This window comes from Mytilus californianus, unplaced genomic scaffold, assembly GCF_021869535.1.
Source record: "Mytilus californianus isolate M0D057914Y unplaced genomic scaffold, xbMytCali1.0.p SCAF_1, whole genome shotgun sequence".
NCBI lineage: Eukaryota > Metazoa > Mollusca > Bivalvia > Mytilida > Mytilidae > Mytilus > Mytilus californianus.
In genome coordinates, this window is record NW_026262581.1 from 9,742,397 (window position 1) to 9,760,467 (window position 18,071).

An 18,071-nucleotide genomic window follows, 5' to 3' on the forward strand; every position below is an offset into this window, starting at 1 on the left:
AAATGTTCCATTGAAAACAATTATCATTGTTGTTTTTTTTTATCTCAATATTACATTATTCCAATAAAAGTCTCACATAACATTATAATAGAAAAACAGTGCATATAGGGTATCCATCCATGACATAAAATCAGTACATGCACAGCAAAAAAACACACAAAAAGCAAAATGCATTTATTGCTGTTTTTCATTTCAGAGTCACAGTGAGGCCTTCAACAATGAGCAAAACAACTCTCACCTCACTGCAAGTATAAGGCGGCTCCTATTACGCAATATACAACTGTTTCTCAGTTATCAAAACATCTTCTCTAAAATTTTAATATAACCACAAATCAGTATGAATGGATGATATTGTCATGAAACAACAAACGATAAAGCTCTGACAGTTGTCTGCCATATACTGAATAAAATTTCATGTAGGAAATATGTGTTTGAAAAAAACACAACAGTTGGGACAAACAACGATTAAATCAACGTAAAAAATGAAATCAACACTTCTTAAATTCCATCAGGAACGCTCCAAGCCGAATATTTGAAAGCCAAACGGATGGAAAACAACTGTCATATTCCTGACTTGGTACAGGCATTTCCTTATGTAAAAAATGGTGGATTAAACCTGGTTTAATAGCTAGTCACTTGTATGACAGTCGCATAAAATTCCATTATATTGACAACAATGTGTGAACAAAACAAACAGACATAATAGGTTAAAATGTCAAAAATAAGGGTACAGCAGTCAACACTGTGTTATAATTTTAATCACTACAAAAACAAACAAATATGTCAACAAAGAAAAACAAAATGGCATAGAGACAAGGCACATAGGCAAAAATGAAAATAAAATCCAAATGACATTAGAAGAAGAGGAAGAGGTATTATACGAGTCACTATTTGTACACTGAAAAGATCTTCAAATCATATGTTAATTTCATTGATTAATGAACAGGTTAATATAATCTGGAAAATTTAGTACAACAGAAATGTCTCATCTGATGTCACTGTGACGACATTGACATGTCAAATTTAAGATGTCTGACCTAAAATTGCCATTTTATACGTAGCCTTTTTTCACATTTGAATCTTTGTAAGAAACGAAATGAAGCACAATTTATTTTTGGGTAAAAACTTGGCTCATATATATGCATTACTGACGCGACCTTAACCTATTGGAAGTTTGGACAGTCTTTCACAAAATACAAGAAGTTTAAATAAAAAAATGAGAAAATGTGGTATGATTGCCAATGAGACAACTCTCCACAAGAGGCCAAATGACACAGAGATTAACAACTATAGGTCACCGTATGGCCTTCAACAATGAGTTAAACCCATACCGCATAGTCAGCTATAAAAGGCCCCGAAATGACAAATGTAAAACAATTCAAGGGAGAAAACTAACGGCCTGATTTATGTACAAAATAATGAACGAATAACAAAAATGATATACAGCAACAAACGACAACCACTGAATTACAGGCTCCTTACTTGGGACAGGCACATACAGAATGTGGCGGGGTTAAACTAGTTTGAAGGCACCAACCCTCCCACTAACCTGCGAGAGTGGTGTAACAGAGGTTTTAAGTCATTTGTGGTGACGAAATTGCTGACTTAATAATTTACTAGTAATACATAGATTACGTTCATTTAAATCCAAAACGTCACAACAGACACGGGCATAGCGAACGAGTTGCGATGTATAAACATCGTCGGATGGTGCCAAAGGAACATCACCGTTCAAAAAAGGAAGATTAACAAAAGGGAATGACAAATTGTCCCTTTTGTCGTAAATTTTAGGGTAGAGTTTCCCGTGTAAAACTGTTTAAAGTAAGTTCCTCTGGGTAAATTTCGACAGTGTATTTAGAAAATTTTTGATTATTTATCGAAAGATATCATCAAGATATCGATAAGTGTTGTTGAATGTATCAATTAAATGCAATTTAGACGGGTCTTTACTTAGTTTGGTCATAAACTGTAAAGTCCATATTTAATTAACGTTCGATAACCTCAAATAAAATGAATACTGATGAATGATATGTCTTACGAACATCTAAAGTATGTTATCTGGCAGATGAACATGTCTAATACACTTTGATTTCCGAATTCAGGAGGAGCAGCATAAAGTGGCTTTATGCTGTCTTTTTAATATCAAGTTGATATTCAAATCTTGTTAGTCAATAGAAACTGACATAGCCATGGCAAAAAACAAAAGACGACGGAAAGACAAATACTATAACAAAATAAAAACAAAAAACGACATCGAAAATTAATGATTGACCAATACGAAAAAGGTAAAATAACAAAAATACTGAACTCCGAGGAAAATTCAAAAAGGAAAGTCCCTAATCAAATTGCAAAATCAAAAGCTCAAACACATCAAACGAACGATAACAACTGTCATATTTCTGACTTGGTACAGGCATTTTCTTATGTAGAAAATGGTGTATTGAACCTGGTTTTATAGCTAGCTAAACCTCTCACTTGTACGAACCTCACCAAAAACTGGGAATGATCTCTGTAAGGATAAACTTATTAATTTAAAAAAAAATAGATATTATAATCTGTGTTAATATATATATATATATATAAAAATTGCGGTTTTTATCCAACGCAATCATAGGTTTGAACGTTGTTTTCAACTTAGACTTGTTTATATTTTTTCGTTTGGGCTTGTATTGTATTTGCCTTCGGGTTTATATGATCCGTTCATCCTATTTCGACTCTTCAAAATTCAAGAGTCAATCCCAAATTGAGGTAAATTATATGGCCTTCCAAATACCGTTTCGATTCCCAACATCACTAAAGAGACATTAATTGTCGAAATCCGGATATGGTGTACAAATTTTTGCACCTCATGTTTGCGGTATACCATCTTTTTCGCAAGTTTATTGTTTTCTGTTTGGTATTAAATTAATATAATTAAGATCCATTGTGTTACATCTGTGATCCGTTTATTTGGCAATCGCCATGAGAGTCAGCAGGGTTTAAGAACATCCGTTGTTCGACCTGCTAGTCAAATGCGTTTTGTTAAAATATACTTTTTCACTTTTTTGGTCTTTTGGAAAATGTTGTTTGTGCTGTATTTAGACCCCTTTACAAAGAAATTTGTTTTGCATGCACACGTATAAAAATTGCGGTTTTTATCCAACGCAATCATAGGTTTGAACGTTGTTTTCAATTTAGACGTGTATATATATATATATATATATATATATATACATAAAGTGCCTAGAAAATCAACCTTATGAAGTTAGAGTAGATCTGTTTCTTAACTTCCTCCCCGAGCGGGGCTCGAACCTGTACTTTTTATTTCTAACTTCTACGACAACACCGCCTAGAATTGCGCAGACACCTTATCCCCTCCTCTAACTATAGCTGATATATATATATATTTTTTCACTTTTTAGTCTTTGGAAAATGTTGTTTGTGCTGTATTTAGACCCCTCTACCAAGAAATTTGTTTTACATGCACACGTATAAAAAATGCGGTTTTTATCATACGCAATCATAGATTTGAACGTTGTTTTCAATTTAGACTTCTTTATATTTTTTCGTTTGGGCTTGTATTATACTTTCCTTCGGGTTTATATGATCCGTTCATCCTATATCGACTCTTTAAAATTCAAGAGTCAATCCTAAATTGAGGTAAATTATATGGCCTTCCAAATACCGTTTCGATCCCTAACATCACTGAAGAGACATTTATTGTCAAAATCCGGATATGGTGTACAAATTTTTGCACCTCATGTTTGTGGTATACCATCTTTTCCGCAAGTTTATTGTTTTCTGTTTAGTATTAAATTAATATTAAGATCCATTTTGTAACATCTGGTGATCAATTTATTTGGCAATCGCCAAAGGCAGTCAGCAGGGTTAAAGAACACCCGTTGTGCGACCTGTTAGTCAAATGCGTTTTGTTAAAATATACTTTTTCACTTTTTTGGTCTTTTAGAAAATGTTGTTTGTGCTGTATTTAGACCCCTCTATCAAGAAATTTGTTTTACATGCACACGTATAAAAATTGCGGTTTTTATCCAACCCAATCATAGGTTTGAACGTTGTTTTCAATTTAGACTTAATTCGTCTAAATAACAGTCCAATAATGTTATATCTGTAAATTTGCGGAAGCAAATTTTTGTTCTTCCCTGGCCGGGATTCGAACTCATGCTACTGAGATATCGTGGCACCAAATTTTCCTTGTATCACCATCACTGGTGATCCAACGGATAAAATCTGTCGTAGAGTTGTCACTGGTTCAGACGTACTTATATATATATATATATATATATATATATATATATATATATATATATATATATATATATAAGTGCCTATAAATAGCAGCACATGACATACAAATCTATGGGAGTGTGGATTAATCAAGGCAGCTAAATTCAAGTGCAACATATACATTGAGCTGCAAAAGTTTCTTATCATCTACATCCGATTTCACCTGGATAGATGCACGCTTGATAAAGCTAGTTAGTCTAGCGAAATATTGCGTTTATTTTTATCATTTTGTAAATATTTTAAACATTCTTATATTTACATACTAAATAGTGTGTTAAAATTAAATTGTTAGGCAATCTATATATATATATATATATATATATGTACATATATACTCATATTCATATATTTTGACAATATCTCATACCCTAGAATAATATTAGAGTTTTTAAGTTGTTTGCTCAGATGAGGTTATAAAGAATATTCTTTTAAAAAAAAATATAAGTAAAAGGCAAAAGGTTTTGATTTGGAACAGCGTGAGCGATATAGTTTTTTTAAACAAACTGTTGTTACAGCCTTCATAGCTTATTCCAGCTATAAGGGTTTTGTAATACTTACAAAGTTTTCTTATAAAGGTAAATGAGAAAAAGTATTCAATCTTAAGTAATTATATTTTCTTAATTATTCATAACAAGTTCTCTTATTTGGTTACATGAGAAAATTATCCTACACCAGATACTTTTATTGTACAGTACCAGAAGTATTGTTACAATTTTGATAAGAAGAATTTTAACGTACATATTAACAATTCTACCAACACATTTGATATTTTAATTCAGTACTATATGTACTTTTATGTAGATAAGCTAAGTGCATATGAAATGATTTAAAAGTTAAATTCAAGTTTGCCAAAACGTAGTCGTTTTTACAATTTTGAATGTGTAATTGTCATATTTCACCGTGATTAAGTCAGTATCAAAGCAACAGTCATTTATTCTAATTTATATTACCTAGACTCAAATTCCTTTCAATGGAAATGCTACATTTTGTTAATAACATGTAAAGTCTGCTGCAAATATGACCAATATCCTCCAAAAAATAGTTCTGAATAAATCTTAGCAAGATGCCAATGTCTTTAGGTTGAAAATGATCTTAAATAGGTTTTCGGTTAATTTCATTCTCGTTTTGTTTATAAATTTCCATTCAAACTTGTGACAGAGTAGATATTTATATACATGTTATCTGTACTATATGTACGAACAACAGATAAAATATAAAATATCTACCAGCAGACATTAACTTGGAAAAAAATCACACGATCCTGAATTCCTTAGAATTTCGACAGCTAAAAATTAAAAAAAATGACCCATAAAGCTGTTCAAGAGGTAAGTCTTTTTATAAAGTTAAAAACACATTTGAACAATAGCATATATATAATTTCATTGAATGTTAAAATTTAAACATGTGACCTACTTATTTTATTTAAGTATAAGTTTATCTTTTTGTCATATCTATTTCCCGGAAGAAGTAATCGATTGTTGGAGTGCAGGTATGAATAATATTATTTTTGTGTTGTTAAAAAATCAAGGAAAATATGAAACATCAATAGAATACTCTTGAAACATATCATTAAATAACATCGGTCAAGGATTTGTACGTTAACAGCAGGAAACCTGTCCTGGAAGTCCATTCTTTATTTCGTTAGATAACCGAAAGCTAAAGGTAAAATATTAAAATATGTAAATTCTAGCGTTGCTTTTAAAGTCATGTCTTGATAAATATAAACATTTAGAAAAAAGAACATAAGTACGCATTTTATTTTTTTTTAATTCCTTGTAAATTATAGGTCTTCTCGGAAAACGTAAAAACAGACTTTTGAAGTGCAATATATGAATAATCTGCTGGTTTTTAATAGCTAATATTATATACAATTGTGATCTTCCTTTCAAATAAGCTGCTTGGAATAGATATGAGAAAGTTAGTAATTATAAATATGACTGTATATTTGTGTGTGTTTGTGGTGTGTAGTGTGTGTGTTCATGTGTGTGTGTGTGTGAGTGTGTGTGTGGCTATTGTTTGTCTTGAAAAATAATTGAAACACGTAGCTAAGGACTGAGGTAGTTGAGGTAGTCTTTAACGAAAAATTAAATTACTTGTTGAATTCATTGAACTAAAACATAATTGTCTCGGTCTCGTTTTGTAGTGATACCATTAAACATGAACAACGATAAAGAAATATCAAAGATAAAATAGTTTAAAATCAGACTGTTTCTGGAGCCTTTTTACCAGAAATGTATTTAACCCAAAAGAAAAATACAATAATGACATTTAAAAATATTAACTTGTGAGAGAAATGTGCTATCAAAAAATATAAATAAAGGATGATGTCACGATGGACTTCAATAAAACAGCAAACCATTGTTTCACTTAAACTTTAAGACAACTATTTGTCTACATACGGTCTTCAAGATAAAGATATTGTTTTTACAGTAATTCAAAATTTGAATCGCTCCTTACTTCGATAACTATTTTCTAATTTTAGATTTTGACATTTGATAAGGGACTTTCCGTTTTGAATTTTCCTTGGAGTTCGGTATTTTTGTTATTTTACTTTTTTTCTGTTATGTATCCATCAACCGCAATGCAAAACTACACTCAGTCAAAATATCACAGTCGGAATCGGACTCTATCGGTAAAGTTACAGATGAGATGATTATTTTTGTATCTAAAAAATTATCACTACGAAAACATGTCGGCAGTTAGTTGATACACAGACATATCGTATTCGTGATGATGACAGTAAAAGAGAGGCGAAAGATACCAAAGGGACATTCAAAGTCATAAGTCAAAAATAAACTGACAACGCCATGGCTATAAAACATACGAAGTGTTATTTTGAGTCATTCTTCCTAATGACTCTTGCAGTAGTTTTTGTGGAAGGAGCATACCACTGCTAGTGCAGTCCGTATAGTAATACCACGCACGAGCGTAAGGTATCAATTGAGGTATGTTAACGCCATATGTTTGGGCAGGTTGTATTTTCAAATTGGAAGTTGACATATCATTACTTTTATCATAAATTCTAGTCTGAGATCGTCCATCTGTGTCCATATCTGTAAGTAAATAAAGATATGAATGAGACCTTCAAGTGTCGATAGTATCATTAATCTCAAGTGTATTCGGATATATATTATGCAAGCTCTCACTCAAATGTGAGGAATTCAGAGACTAGACATCATCAATATATCTTAAAGTGAAATTAAACACCGTTGCAAGATTTTTTTTTCTTTTTGTCTTTGAAAAGGTTTTGCAGGAATTTGGCTTCGTATTAGTAAAAAAACAAAGTACTGTTGCACAATTAATACCTATTTGAAAACCACTGTCTGTTTATATATCAAGTCAGGAAACTCACCATATTGTTGCTGATAAAATTTCAAGCATTTTGATGAAAATATCTTCGGTGTATTTGTTTTTGGAACCAGTGCAGTTCTTCAAAACGTAAGATCTTAAATGACTTAAAAGAACAAAAGTTAATCAACGAAATCTTTTTTTTTGTAAACCATATGAAAATAGGGAGATGTGGTATGAGTGCCAATGAGACAAGTATCCACCAAAGTTCATACGAAGTGGATGTAATCAATTATAGGAAACCGTACGGCCTTTAACAATGAGAAAAATCCATACCGTATGGTCGGATATGAAAGGCCTGGACATGAAAAATATGAAACAATTCAATTGAGAAAACTAACAGCCTAATTTATATTAAAACAATTGATGAAAAACAAATATGACAGACATGAACCAACGACAACCACTGAACTACAGGCTCCTGACTTTGGACAGACACATAAAGAATGTGGCGGGGTTAAATATGGTTGTGAGCGCTCAACCATCCCCTAACCTTGGACAGTGGTGTAACAGTACAACATAAGAACAAACTATACAAATCAGTTGAAAAAGGCTTAGCTCATCAGATCGATACAAATAGAAATACATTTAACAAAAATAAAGAGTGGACGTGGACGGATACTTATACATCCACACAACAAAAGGACACTAAGTACAGATCTGAGAGTACTCGCAGTTACTGACAGCTAGTTCAAAGCCAATAACAACCAATAAAAAACATGTATCTAAGACTAAAATATCAATCAGTTCACATCCAACATCGAATGGATTCAGTGTAAGACGTCATTAACAGTCAGAGCAAAACATGACCTTGTGCAATGCCACATTACAGGTATCGACAGATTGTAGTTCCGTGAAAGTACATATGTGTAATATTTAGTATGGTTTTAATTTACTGATAATAAAATCAATATTTATACCAATAAAAACAATATACAAAGAATTAATTACAGTAACCTTTTAGTATAAGTTTATTCAAAGGATTGATAAGTTTACCCGGATCGTATCTAAATTCCGGGCTCGTTTTACAATATCCCCGTAAAATTTTGGATGTGCTATTCCGTTTGAAATAAGTTTTCTACAGGTACAACCAAACTTGCAAACCAAATCTTTGTATATATGGAAGAATTTAGTAAAGGTTTTAAGTAATTTATGGTAACGAAATCCCTGACTTAATAATTTACTAGTAATACATATATTACGCTCATTGAAATCCAAAACGTCACCACAGACACGAGCATAGCGAACGAGTTGGGATATATAAACACCGTAAGACGGTGCCAAAGGAACATCACCGTCCAAAAAGGAAAAATTCACAATAGGGAAAGAAAAATCATCTCTTTTGTCGTATTTTTTTGTATAGAGTTTCTGTTTCTTATATGCTGTTTATTAAGAATATGTATTCGATATAGCAATTGAGCATGCAAAGAATGGAGCCGCTCATCATTTCACTTTTCAACATCACACTTAGCATTTTAATTGTTCTAAACGATTCATCTCTTTGTCGTGAAAAAACAGAATTAGATGTGATTTTACATGTAAGCGTTCACAAACATATTGAACCTCCCAACATTCTATATGCGGTCATAAGTCCAGAGCCTATAATCACGGGTAGTAACCTTGTCATATCGAGAAGCGTTTAGTACAGTGATTTTGTCATAGTTTGGTTAAGATGAACATGGTTGTGTTAAGTTACTTCCCCGAACGATTGCCTAAGTTTTATTCAAACGATCAAATAAAAAGCAAATAAGATGTTTTAATTTGCATTGTTAGTCAAACGATCTACATTGGAATTGTTGTTTTCAAGAAACTAACGCAGAATAAGCAAACTATCGAAATTGCTATGGTTTGGTTAAGTTATGACATGGTTCGGTTAAGTGTCTAGAAATTCGTCATTGTTTTGATCAAGTTTGTCATGGTTTAGATCCAAATTAATATATATGTGTTTCAGCTCAATATTGATAGTTTGTTTAAAAACGCTTGTAATTAAACGAAGTTACACAATTTACCAACTGACTAAGAAGAAACCAAAATTAGATGCTGTAATTGGCAAAGCGTACATTAAACAATTTAACTGTTCATGACTTGTCTTTGTATGCAAATCGTACTACTACGAGTGTCTTGTAAAAGAATTAGGAATAAATGAGCACTCATGTAATCCCACATACAAAAACATCACTTGACAAGGATGAGATTTTGGTGATTCACAAGTCCTTAAAAGCTTCAATGAACATTACTTTGAGCAGCAAATCGGAGGACTTACCTTGTTTTATTGGATACCTAAGCTTGACAAAATTCCATACAAACAGCCGTACATTGCTAGCTCATCTGCATGTTCGACAAAAGAATTGTCCATTAGATTGACAAAGATTCTTTCCGCAATGAAAGAGGGTTTTCAGGAATACCGTGAAACTGTTTACTCGCGTAGTGGTATTAACCATATATGGATTTTAAAAAACTCTTAAAGAACTTCTGAATAAATGTAAATCGTTTAATTTTTCAACCCTGTGTACCACCATTCCCTATGTGTAATTGAAAAATCGTCTAAAAGAAATAATTTAAATCTACAATGCTTTTCAACATAAACATGGTAGCGCACGCTATACATTTATTACTTTTGGATACCTTACGGCATATTTTATTAATAGTGAACAAAAAAATAAAACATGCTACACAGAGGAACAAGTGACCAGTATGCTGGAGTTTCTTATTGACGAAATATTTGTTGAATTTGGAGATAGACTTTGTCACCAAATTGTCGGTATTTCTATGGGAGCGAACTGTGCGGCAACGACCTCATCTTACCTTCATATTAGTCGGAGTTCCTTCAGACATTTGTAAAAAACAAGAAGATCAAAGAAGCCAGATCATTTAATTTCAACATTCATATATATTGTTCTTTCCATTAACAATCCAGACTTTTCTGATTGAATTCCATTAATAATTCCCCCGGAACTAAAAATTAAAGGAACATCAGACACGACTTCCTCTGCCTCATTTTTGGACTTATATCTCGAATTTGACATGAGCGGTCATCTTAGTACCAGAATCTATGACACACGAGACGATTTTAATTTTAAAATTATCAGTTTCTCCAACCTTAGTAGCAATATACCAACTTCTCCTGCATATGGGATATACATTTGCCAACTCATTCGATATTCAAGAGCTTGCAAATGCTACTCAGACTTTGTAAACCGTCACCAGTGTCTGAGCAGAAAGTTGATGAACCAGTGGTATGTCAAAGAACGTCTCGTCCTTTTTCCAAAACAGTTCATCGGAAGACCTTGTGGGTAAATATTCCTTTTCAACTTCACAAATGATAAACAATGGTCTTTAAGTATAGATTCTTCTAAGTACTGACGTTATTTGTCACCTTAATGACGTGTTATGGTACTCTTTTATTTGTCTTTGTAAATTATTACTTTAACTGTTTAGTCTATTTTTGGCCCAATCCATTTGACGTGGCTCGGTACTTATACATCCCGTCATTGTGTTATTGTGCTATGGTGAATTTATGTATTCTTGTCTTTCGTTTTTGCTTATGTGCTTTGTCTATATGCCTTTTTGTTTTTCTTTGTTGAAATATTTGTTTTGTTTTTATAGTGACTAAGATTATAACACAATGTTGCCTGCGGTACCCTTATTGTTTGATATTTTTACATATTATGTCTGTTTGTTTTGTTCACACATCGTCGTCAAAATAATGGAATTTTATGCGACTGTCATACATGTGAGAGATTAAGCTGGCTATAAAACCAGGTTTAATCCACCATTTTCTACAGAAAAAAATGTCTGTACCAAGTCAGGAATATGACAGTTGTTATCCATTCGTTTGATGTGTTTCAGTTTTTGATTTTGCCATTTGAATAGGGACTTTCCGTTTAGAATTTTTCTCGAAGTCCCGTATTTTTGTCATTTTGCTTTTATAATTTCAATAGTCACTGCTGTTTTAAACTATATTTGAGATAATAATTACAAAAACAGAAAGCCCTGCTTCTGTTTCACATAGATTATTTTCTCCGTATGTCCATGATTGACTCTGTCGATGATATCGTGAGCGGCATCACTTATAAAATTTGTATAAACGTCTACTTCAAGTTGCAAAACGTATCAGCTAGTCAAAAAGTAATTTTTGTTCTACTTTTTTTTTCTACTAATTGTTTTATTTTGAACCAGTCTATGATGAATAAAAGGAGATGTGAGGTTATACGCCCATGCTATAGTATCCCAACTACAAAACTAACCAAACGATATCAAGAGGACACAATGAGTCTTCAACCATCCAAGAAACAAATAGTTAACGCGTGACATGGACAACAGTTAAAACTTATTTGTTTTATAAACTATTAGTAAAATTAAAATAAAAAAAAAAAAATACACACACGTTCAGAATTTAAATATATGAAAAATCACATTCCGAATTAGAATGAAGCCGATTTAATGTCCACTTTAATCAATTATTATTACGAACGAATAAAAATGATTAAGTTTTTGTAATATTGTATAATACATTGGTTTTCTCATTTATTTTTTTTTTACATATAATTTGTCAGAGCCTTTTATAGCTTGCTAAAAGGTATGGATTTTGTTCATTGTTGAAGGCCGTACGACGACATATAGTTGCTTACATCTACGTCATTTTGGTCTCAGATGGATAGTTATCTCATTGGCAATCAGACCGCATGTACTTAATATATATAATACTAAATTGAATGTGCGTATATATGTCCTTTTGTATTCCAAATAAAACGATTTAAAAAAGAGTATTTCCATATATATAATGTCTGTTTATTTTGATCGTTACTCTTCCTTCATTCACGAATAGAATCACATAACTGAACCATGTTCAACATGAAATAAACCATGACACGAATCAACCAAACCATGACACCAAATATTCTGTAATCTCAAATTGTGTGCACTAGGGGCTGCTTTTCGGGAAAATTGACGGCAGTTTTATATCATAACAAAATATGTGATGTAGCAGACAGTAAGCAAACCACTTTTCTTTATGCATTAGAAACGAATCACAACTTTTAAATTTTTACACACGCAAGCATTATTCTGTGTCAAATTAATAATTATATGATACAAATTTTGATGTACTAACATATTAGCTATAAACAAAGATACATACCAGCTTGAATTTGTTGTCATTAGTTCCTTTATCAAACTATATTTTGACACTGTTTGTCATCAAAAACACTTAAAACATACCATGTTCATCTTAACCAAACTATGACAAAATCATAGTACTAAACGCTTCTCGATATGACGAGGTTACTACCCGTGATAATCAGATGTTGTCTATGATTGTTGTCTGTCATATTCGGTTTTTATTTGTCATTGTTGTTTCATCAATCAGACCGTTTTTTTTTCGTTTGAATTGTTTTACATTTTGTCATATTGGGGCCCTTTATAGCTGACTGTAAATTTTTTAAAAATCGGTCGTGCTCCATGGACTTGACTTTCTTAATATTAAAAAAGGTCTTGTTATCGCCTATTTCTATTGTGCATTTTCAGTTAGTACAGCAAGCGTTCCTACAATTTTGATCGGAATAGTTTTTAAAGTACGTAGAGGAGGACTAATCATTTATGACATTCTTGATTTATTTTTTTCAACGTGAACAGAAAAATGGTTATGCTAAGTGCATAATTACGTACTCACTGAACAGTTCTCATAAAATGTATTTACCTTATACATTTTGCTATACATTGGCTGAATAGGAGGAGGCACGAGACGCTGAAATTTATAACGTGTTATTTTCATTTTTTACAAATGTTTGATACATTTTCAGGATTAAAACCATTTATTCATAGTACAATTATTGTCTAAGTTAAATTCTCCAATTTCAAGCATTCATATTCATTTTCTTGTAAGTTTAAATAAAGTGACAGTCTTTTCATGTCAAAACTATTCCTTATCCTGGCTTGTGGTAAAAAAATAAACATACCTTTTATTTCATAAAAAAGCACACTAGTTCCCAAAAAGTTAGTAGCACAGGTACTTCTGATCTGAGCAACAGGCAAATTATACCCTCCTACTAGTATTTCAAATTTGTTTTTGAAGTTGAACAAAAATGTCAACAAGGTCTCTACAATGATCCCAAGTCCATTAAAGACCTACACTGAAGAAGGCTATTTGTTTTGCAGAAATAATGGCAATCTATATGATATTAAGTTTACTTATTTGTATGTGTTTCTTTTATATATTTGTATAGTTGAATAGTCCACTTATCCTTAAAATCTGAGCAAGGATACATGTTTCGTAATATAAATATACGAAACCGAATTCATTTCAGAGGTTACGGGTTCGTTCATTAGTTGGTTCAATGTCTGTTAGATCATTGGTTCATTTAAGTAAAATACACCATGTCATCGATCATACCTTCTCAGACTTTAGTTTTATATGCTGTGTTTTGTAGAAATTGTTGTTTATCTTTTGGTCGTTTTTCGTTGTTTCTAATGGCGATCTTCGACTTATAAGGATGAATATCCCTTTAGTATTTCACGTCTAATTTCTCCTTTCACTGCAGTATTTAAGATAAAATTTGAAAATAAAGAAATATCATATAGGTAAGCCGACAATTCCTACGCTACATTGGTTTCTTCAGAGAGGGTTCCTCGTGTTTTTGATCATACCTTCAGATCAGATCTGTTTTTGACAGCTATATGCATTTGTACAATAGAAAGTGGAAATTTAATACAGGTCTTTATACCATTTAACTTGAACCAACTTTAGGTTGGAAATTAAAGTCAGCTCTGTGACGAAATTTATATAAACACTTATATCAGTTTTAGCCTAATCCTGCTACATGTATTTTTGATAGCGTAACATTAAGTAAATTGTTAATTTACTTTATTGAATTAGAAAATCAAGACAAATTGGATGCTTGTCTTTATAAAGGAGAAGGAAATACAAAAGCAGTTCCCAATACCTATGAAACGGAGAGGTACTTACATAGTTTAGTATTCTTTTTCAGTTATGTACATACACGCGCCATTTTTACATGGAAAACATCTAACAATTAATTAAACTAAAAGCTCATCAAAATGCCTTATATTAAATTGAATTAAATTAGGTTTTTTTTAGTGTTGATTAGTAATTACGTTAAAATACCCCCTGTACATTATAGCAGATTCTCAACATTTTAACTGTAAAAATACAGCAATTGATTACTTTTTATTTTCTTTGTCTATTTTAAGAGAATGTCATTTCATTTTTTTTTTTGGCATGCCAGAAACTTCGTTAAATACTTATCAAATGAAAATGAAATGAATTGTCTTCCTAAAGAAAAGGATTTGTTTTTTTTTCAAAATTGAAAACTTAACACTCTACTGATATATTATTACATTATCATGGAATTCTTTCTATTCATCTAAATAAATTTTCTCTCATAGTAACTCAGGGCAGGCTAAAATTTCAAGAAGCCATTTGAAGCAAGAAAAGTATTCAATTAGTTCTGGAATAGCAGTAGTAATCAACAACGAAACATTCGAAAGAGATTTAAGATTACCGGATCGTATTGGAAGTAGTAGTGATGCAGCATCCCTATACCAAAGTTTCCAAGAACTTGGTTTCGAACATGAGCTATTATCTGATGCCAGTAACAGTGAAATGAAAGAGAAATTTGAAGAGAGTAAGACTAAAAATGTATTATTCTTGAATGTCCCGTTTTTAAACCAGAGTTAACCTATATATAATTCAACTTGTGGCATGTAGTTCATGATAATAAACTCATATTCTCTGCTAGGTGTGTTTTCCACGCGTCATCCGTCGTCTGTAAACAACAAAACTTATTTAATCGTAAGTCACTGTAAGTTACCAACAACAAATGCACAATTATTGCTAAAAAATCTTGACTAAATAAAAATTTTAAATTGTAAACGTGTTAAAAAAAAGAGAGGAACACTACCATATCTCAGCATTGCGACCGTTGTCATTGCAAATAGTCTAGTAAGGTTGTATGTTTCTCAGACTGTTTACGACGTGTTTACACTAATTCAATCGGATGTTTATTGAATATTACTTTAGTCTGGCAGAACATGACTTATTTATTAGACGTAGTTGGCTTTGAACAAGCTTTCAGTAACTGAGAGTACTTCAGTAACTGTGAGTACTCTTTTATCGGTGCTTTGTGTCTATTATTTTTATGTTAGTTGTTCTTTGTACTTCGTACCGATCTATTGAGTTAAGCCAGTTGTAACTGATTTTTGTTTGTTCTTATGTCGTTCTGTTACACCACTGTATGAGCTTAAGGTAAGGGTTAAGGGCTCACAAACATGTTTTACAGCGCCACATTCTTTATGTGCATGTCCCAAGTCAAGAGCTTGTAATTCAGTAGTTGTCGTTGTATCAATTCTGTCATAATTGTTTTTCATAACTTGTATTGTTATTAATAAGGTCGTCATTACGTCATTAAGGCGTTAGTTTGCTCGTTTAAATTGTTTCACATTTTGCATGTCGGGGCCTCTTATATAAAGTAAGGAGATGTGGTATGATTGCCATGATTTTTATGATTTTCCATAAAGTTCAAATGAAGTGGATGTACGCAATTATAGGCAACTGTACGGCCTTCAACAATGAAAAAAACCTCATTAAAGGCCCCAACATGAAAAATTGAAACAATATATAACCGTCTATCCGGTATGAGTTTTTCTCATTGTTGAAGGTCGTATGATGACCTATAATTGCTTATATCCACGTTATTTGAACTCTGGTTGATAATTATTTATTTAACAATCACATCTCGTCTACTCATTTTCATATAGTAAAATACGTAAATACTAATATTGGTCAAATCAAGATGGAACTTATCTCGCCTAAGAAAATACACTTTGATGTGTTTGAGCTTTTGATTTTGCCATTTGATAAGGGACTTTTCGTTTTGAATTTTCCTTGGAGTTCGGTATTTTTGTTATTTTACTTTTTATGTCACCCCATAAAACACTTTGATGTCAATTATTTGTTGCTATGAGTTATCGGATAGATGAACTTATTTGTATAAACATTTGTTAGCTTAAAACACTCGTTTCTGTCATGGTAATGCCTGTTCAAGAATGGTTCCTTTCTTAAGACATAAAATACATCGTAATATATTACACATTTACGTAAGCAAAGTGTGATAGTGTTTCATACAGGATAAAGTTTATTGATTTTTTGATAGGCATTGGCAAATATGTCATGCATGACATTTCAATTTTTCGAAAGAAAGATATTGCTGCAAAAAAGTCCATAGTCTTGTTTTATTTCAATATTCAAAAAAGATTCTTTTGTTTCAAATCTTAACTTGAAAACATAATAGAATTTGCATAAATGCTTAGCTGAAATATATGTTTATGTTTGTAGTTAAAAATGACAAGGAACAGTTAGAGAAAACAGGCTGTCTGATTGTAGCTTTGTTGACACATGGAGATGAGGACACTGTGTATATGACAGATAGATCTATTAAAATAACAACTGTGATGTCCTTCTTCAGTGCAGTGAACTGTCCAGAACTTGCTCTGAAGCCAAAAATTTTCATTTTCCAGGTTAGATGATTTAATTTTCTATTTGCAAGAAATTAATACTTTTTATGCATTGTATTTTGCATGAGCTGCACAAGCCTAATTTTTGGATATAACGGATTTGGTTTTTAAGAATTAAAACGTGTTATATATGTATACTTGATTTTTTCTGAAATTTATTTCTACTCAATTTAACAAGGTCCTATCCAGGTTTGGCATGTTAGTCAATTTTGGCGTCTGCATAATTAGTACATCACTCGGCAAAGTATACAAAATTTGTACAGCAAAAACAAAACTGGAGACCATTTCATGAAAAATTTTACGTAATTGACAGATATATTAAAGCTTATGTATGTCTTGGATATACGCGAAAAAAACACAGCTTGTTACGCATCGTCTCATCATAACATATTTACAATAAAACATACAACATTCATACCATTTCAATCTTTGTTTAAAACGTTTTTAAACACGTCATAATATAAAATGTTAAAACTTTTATACATTTAGATGCCAAAGGTATCTCGTAACTATAATTGTCTGTCCAGTTTTGGAAAATAATTTGTATTTCTAAATGTGAACATTTTAGACAGTAATATGTCTACCATATTAACTACTAACCCGCTGCAAGAACAGAACAATGATTTGTCAAGACTATAACGGTTGTATTGCTCTTTCAAGTGTTGTGTGTGTATAATTGTGTGTACATGGAACGACTTTAGTGAGTTTTGTGTTCGTTAGTATTGACTATTGAGAAATAAGTTATGTCTCTGATATCTTGGAGAATTTCATTTTTACATCTTTAATCTACAACTCTTTCACTAGAAAAAACACAGTTTAGTAATATTAGAACAACCAAGAAATATTTTGTTGGCATCTCAGGGATATTATACTGCTGTTGGTCCATATTATATACACCTGTTGTGGTT

The 18,071-nt window shown here is 31.8% G+C and overlaps 1 protein-coding gene across 1 annotated transcript in view; it reads left to right on the forward strand.

Moving 5' to 3' along the window:
* The first annotated feature begins 5,670 nt into the window (after positions 1–5,670).
* LOC127729784 (caspase-3-like) overlaps positions 5,671–18,071 on the forward strand; it is a 44,799-nt gene continuing 32,398 nt past the window's right edge. The window contains exons 1-4 of the mRNA XM_052238066.1: positions 5,671–5,773; positions 14,507–14,588; positions 15,037–15,275; positions 16,985–17,166. Of these exons, the coding sequence (XP_052094026.1) occupies positions 5,671–5,773; positions 14,507–14,588; positions 15,037–15,275; positions 16,985–17,166 (606 nt within the window). The remainder of the gene's footprint in view (positions 5,774–14,506; positions 14,589–15,036; positions 15,276–16,984; positions 17,167–18,071) is intronic.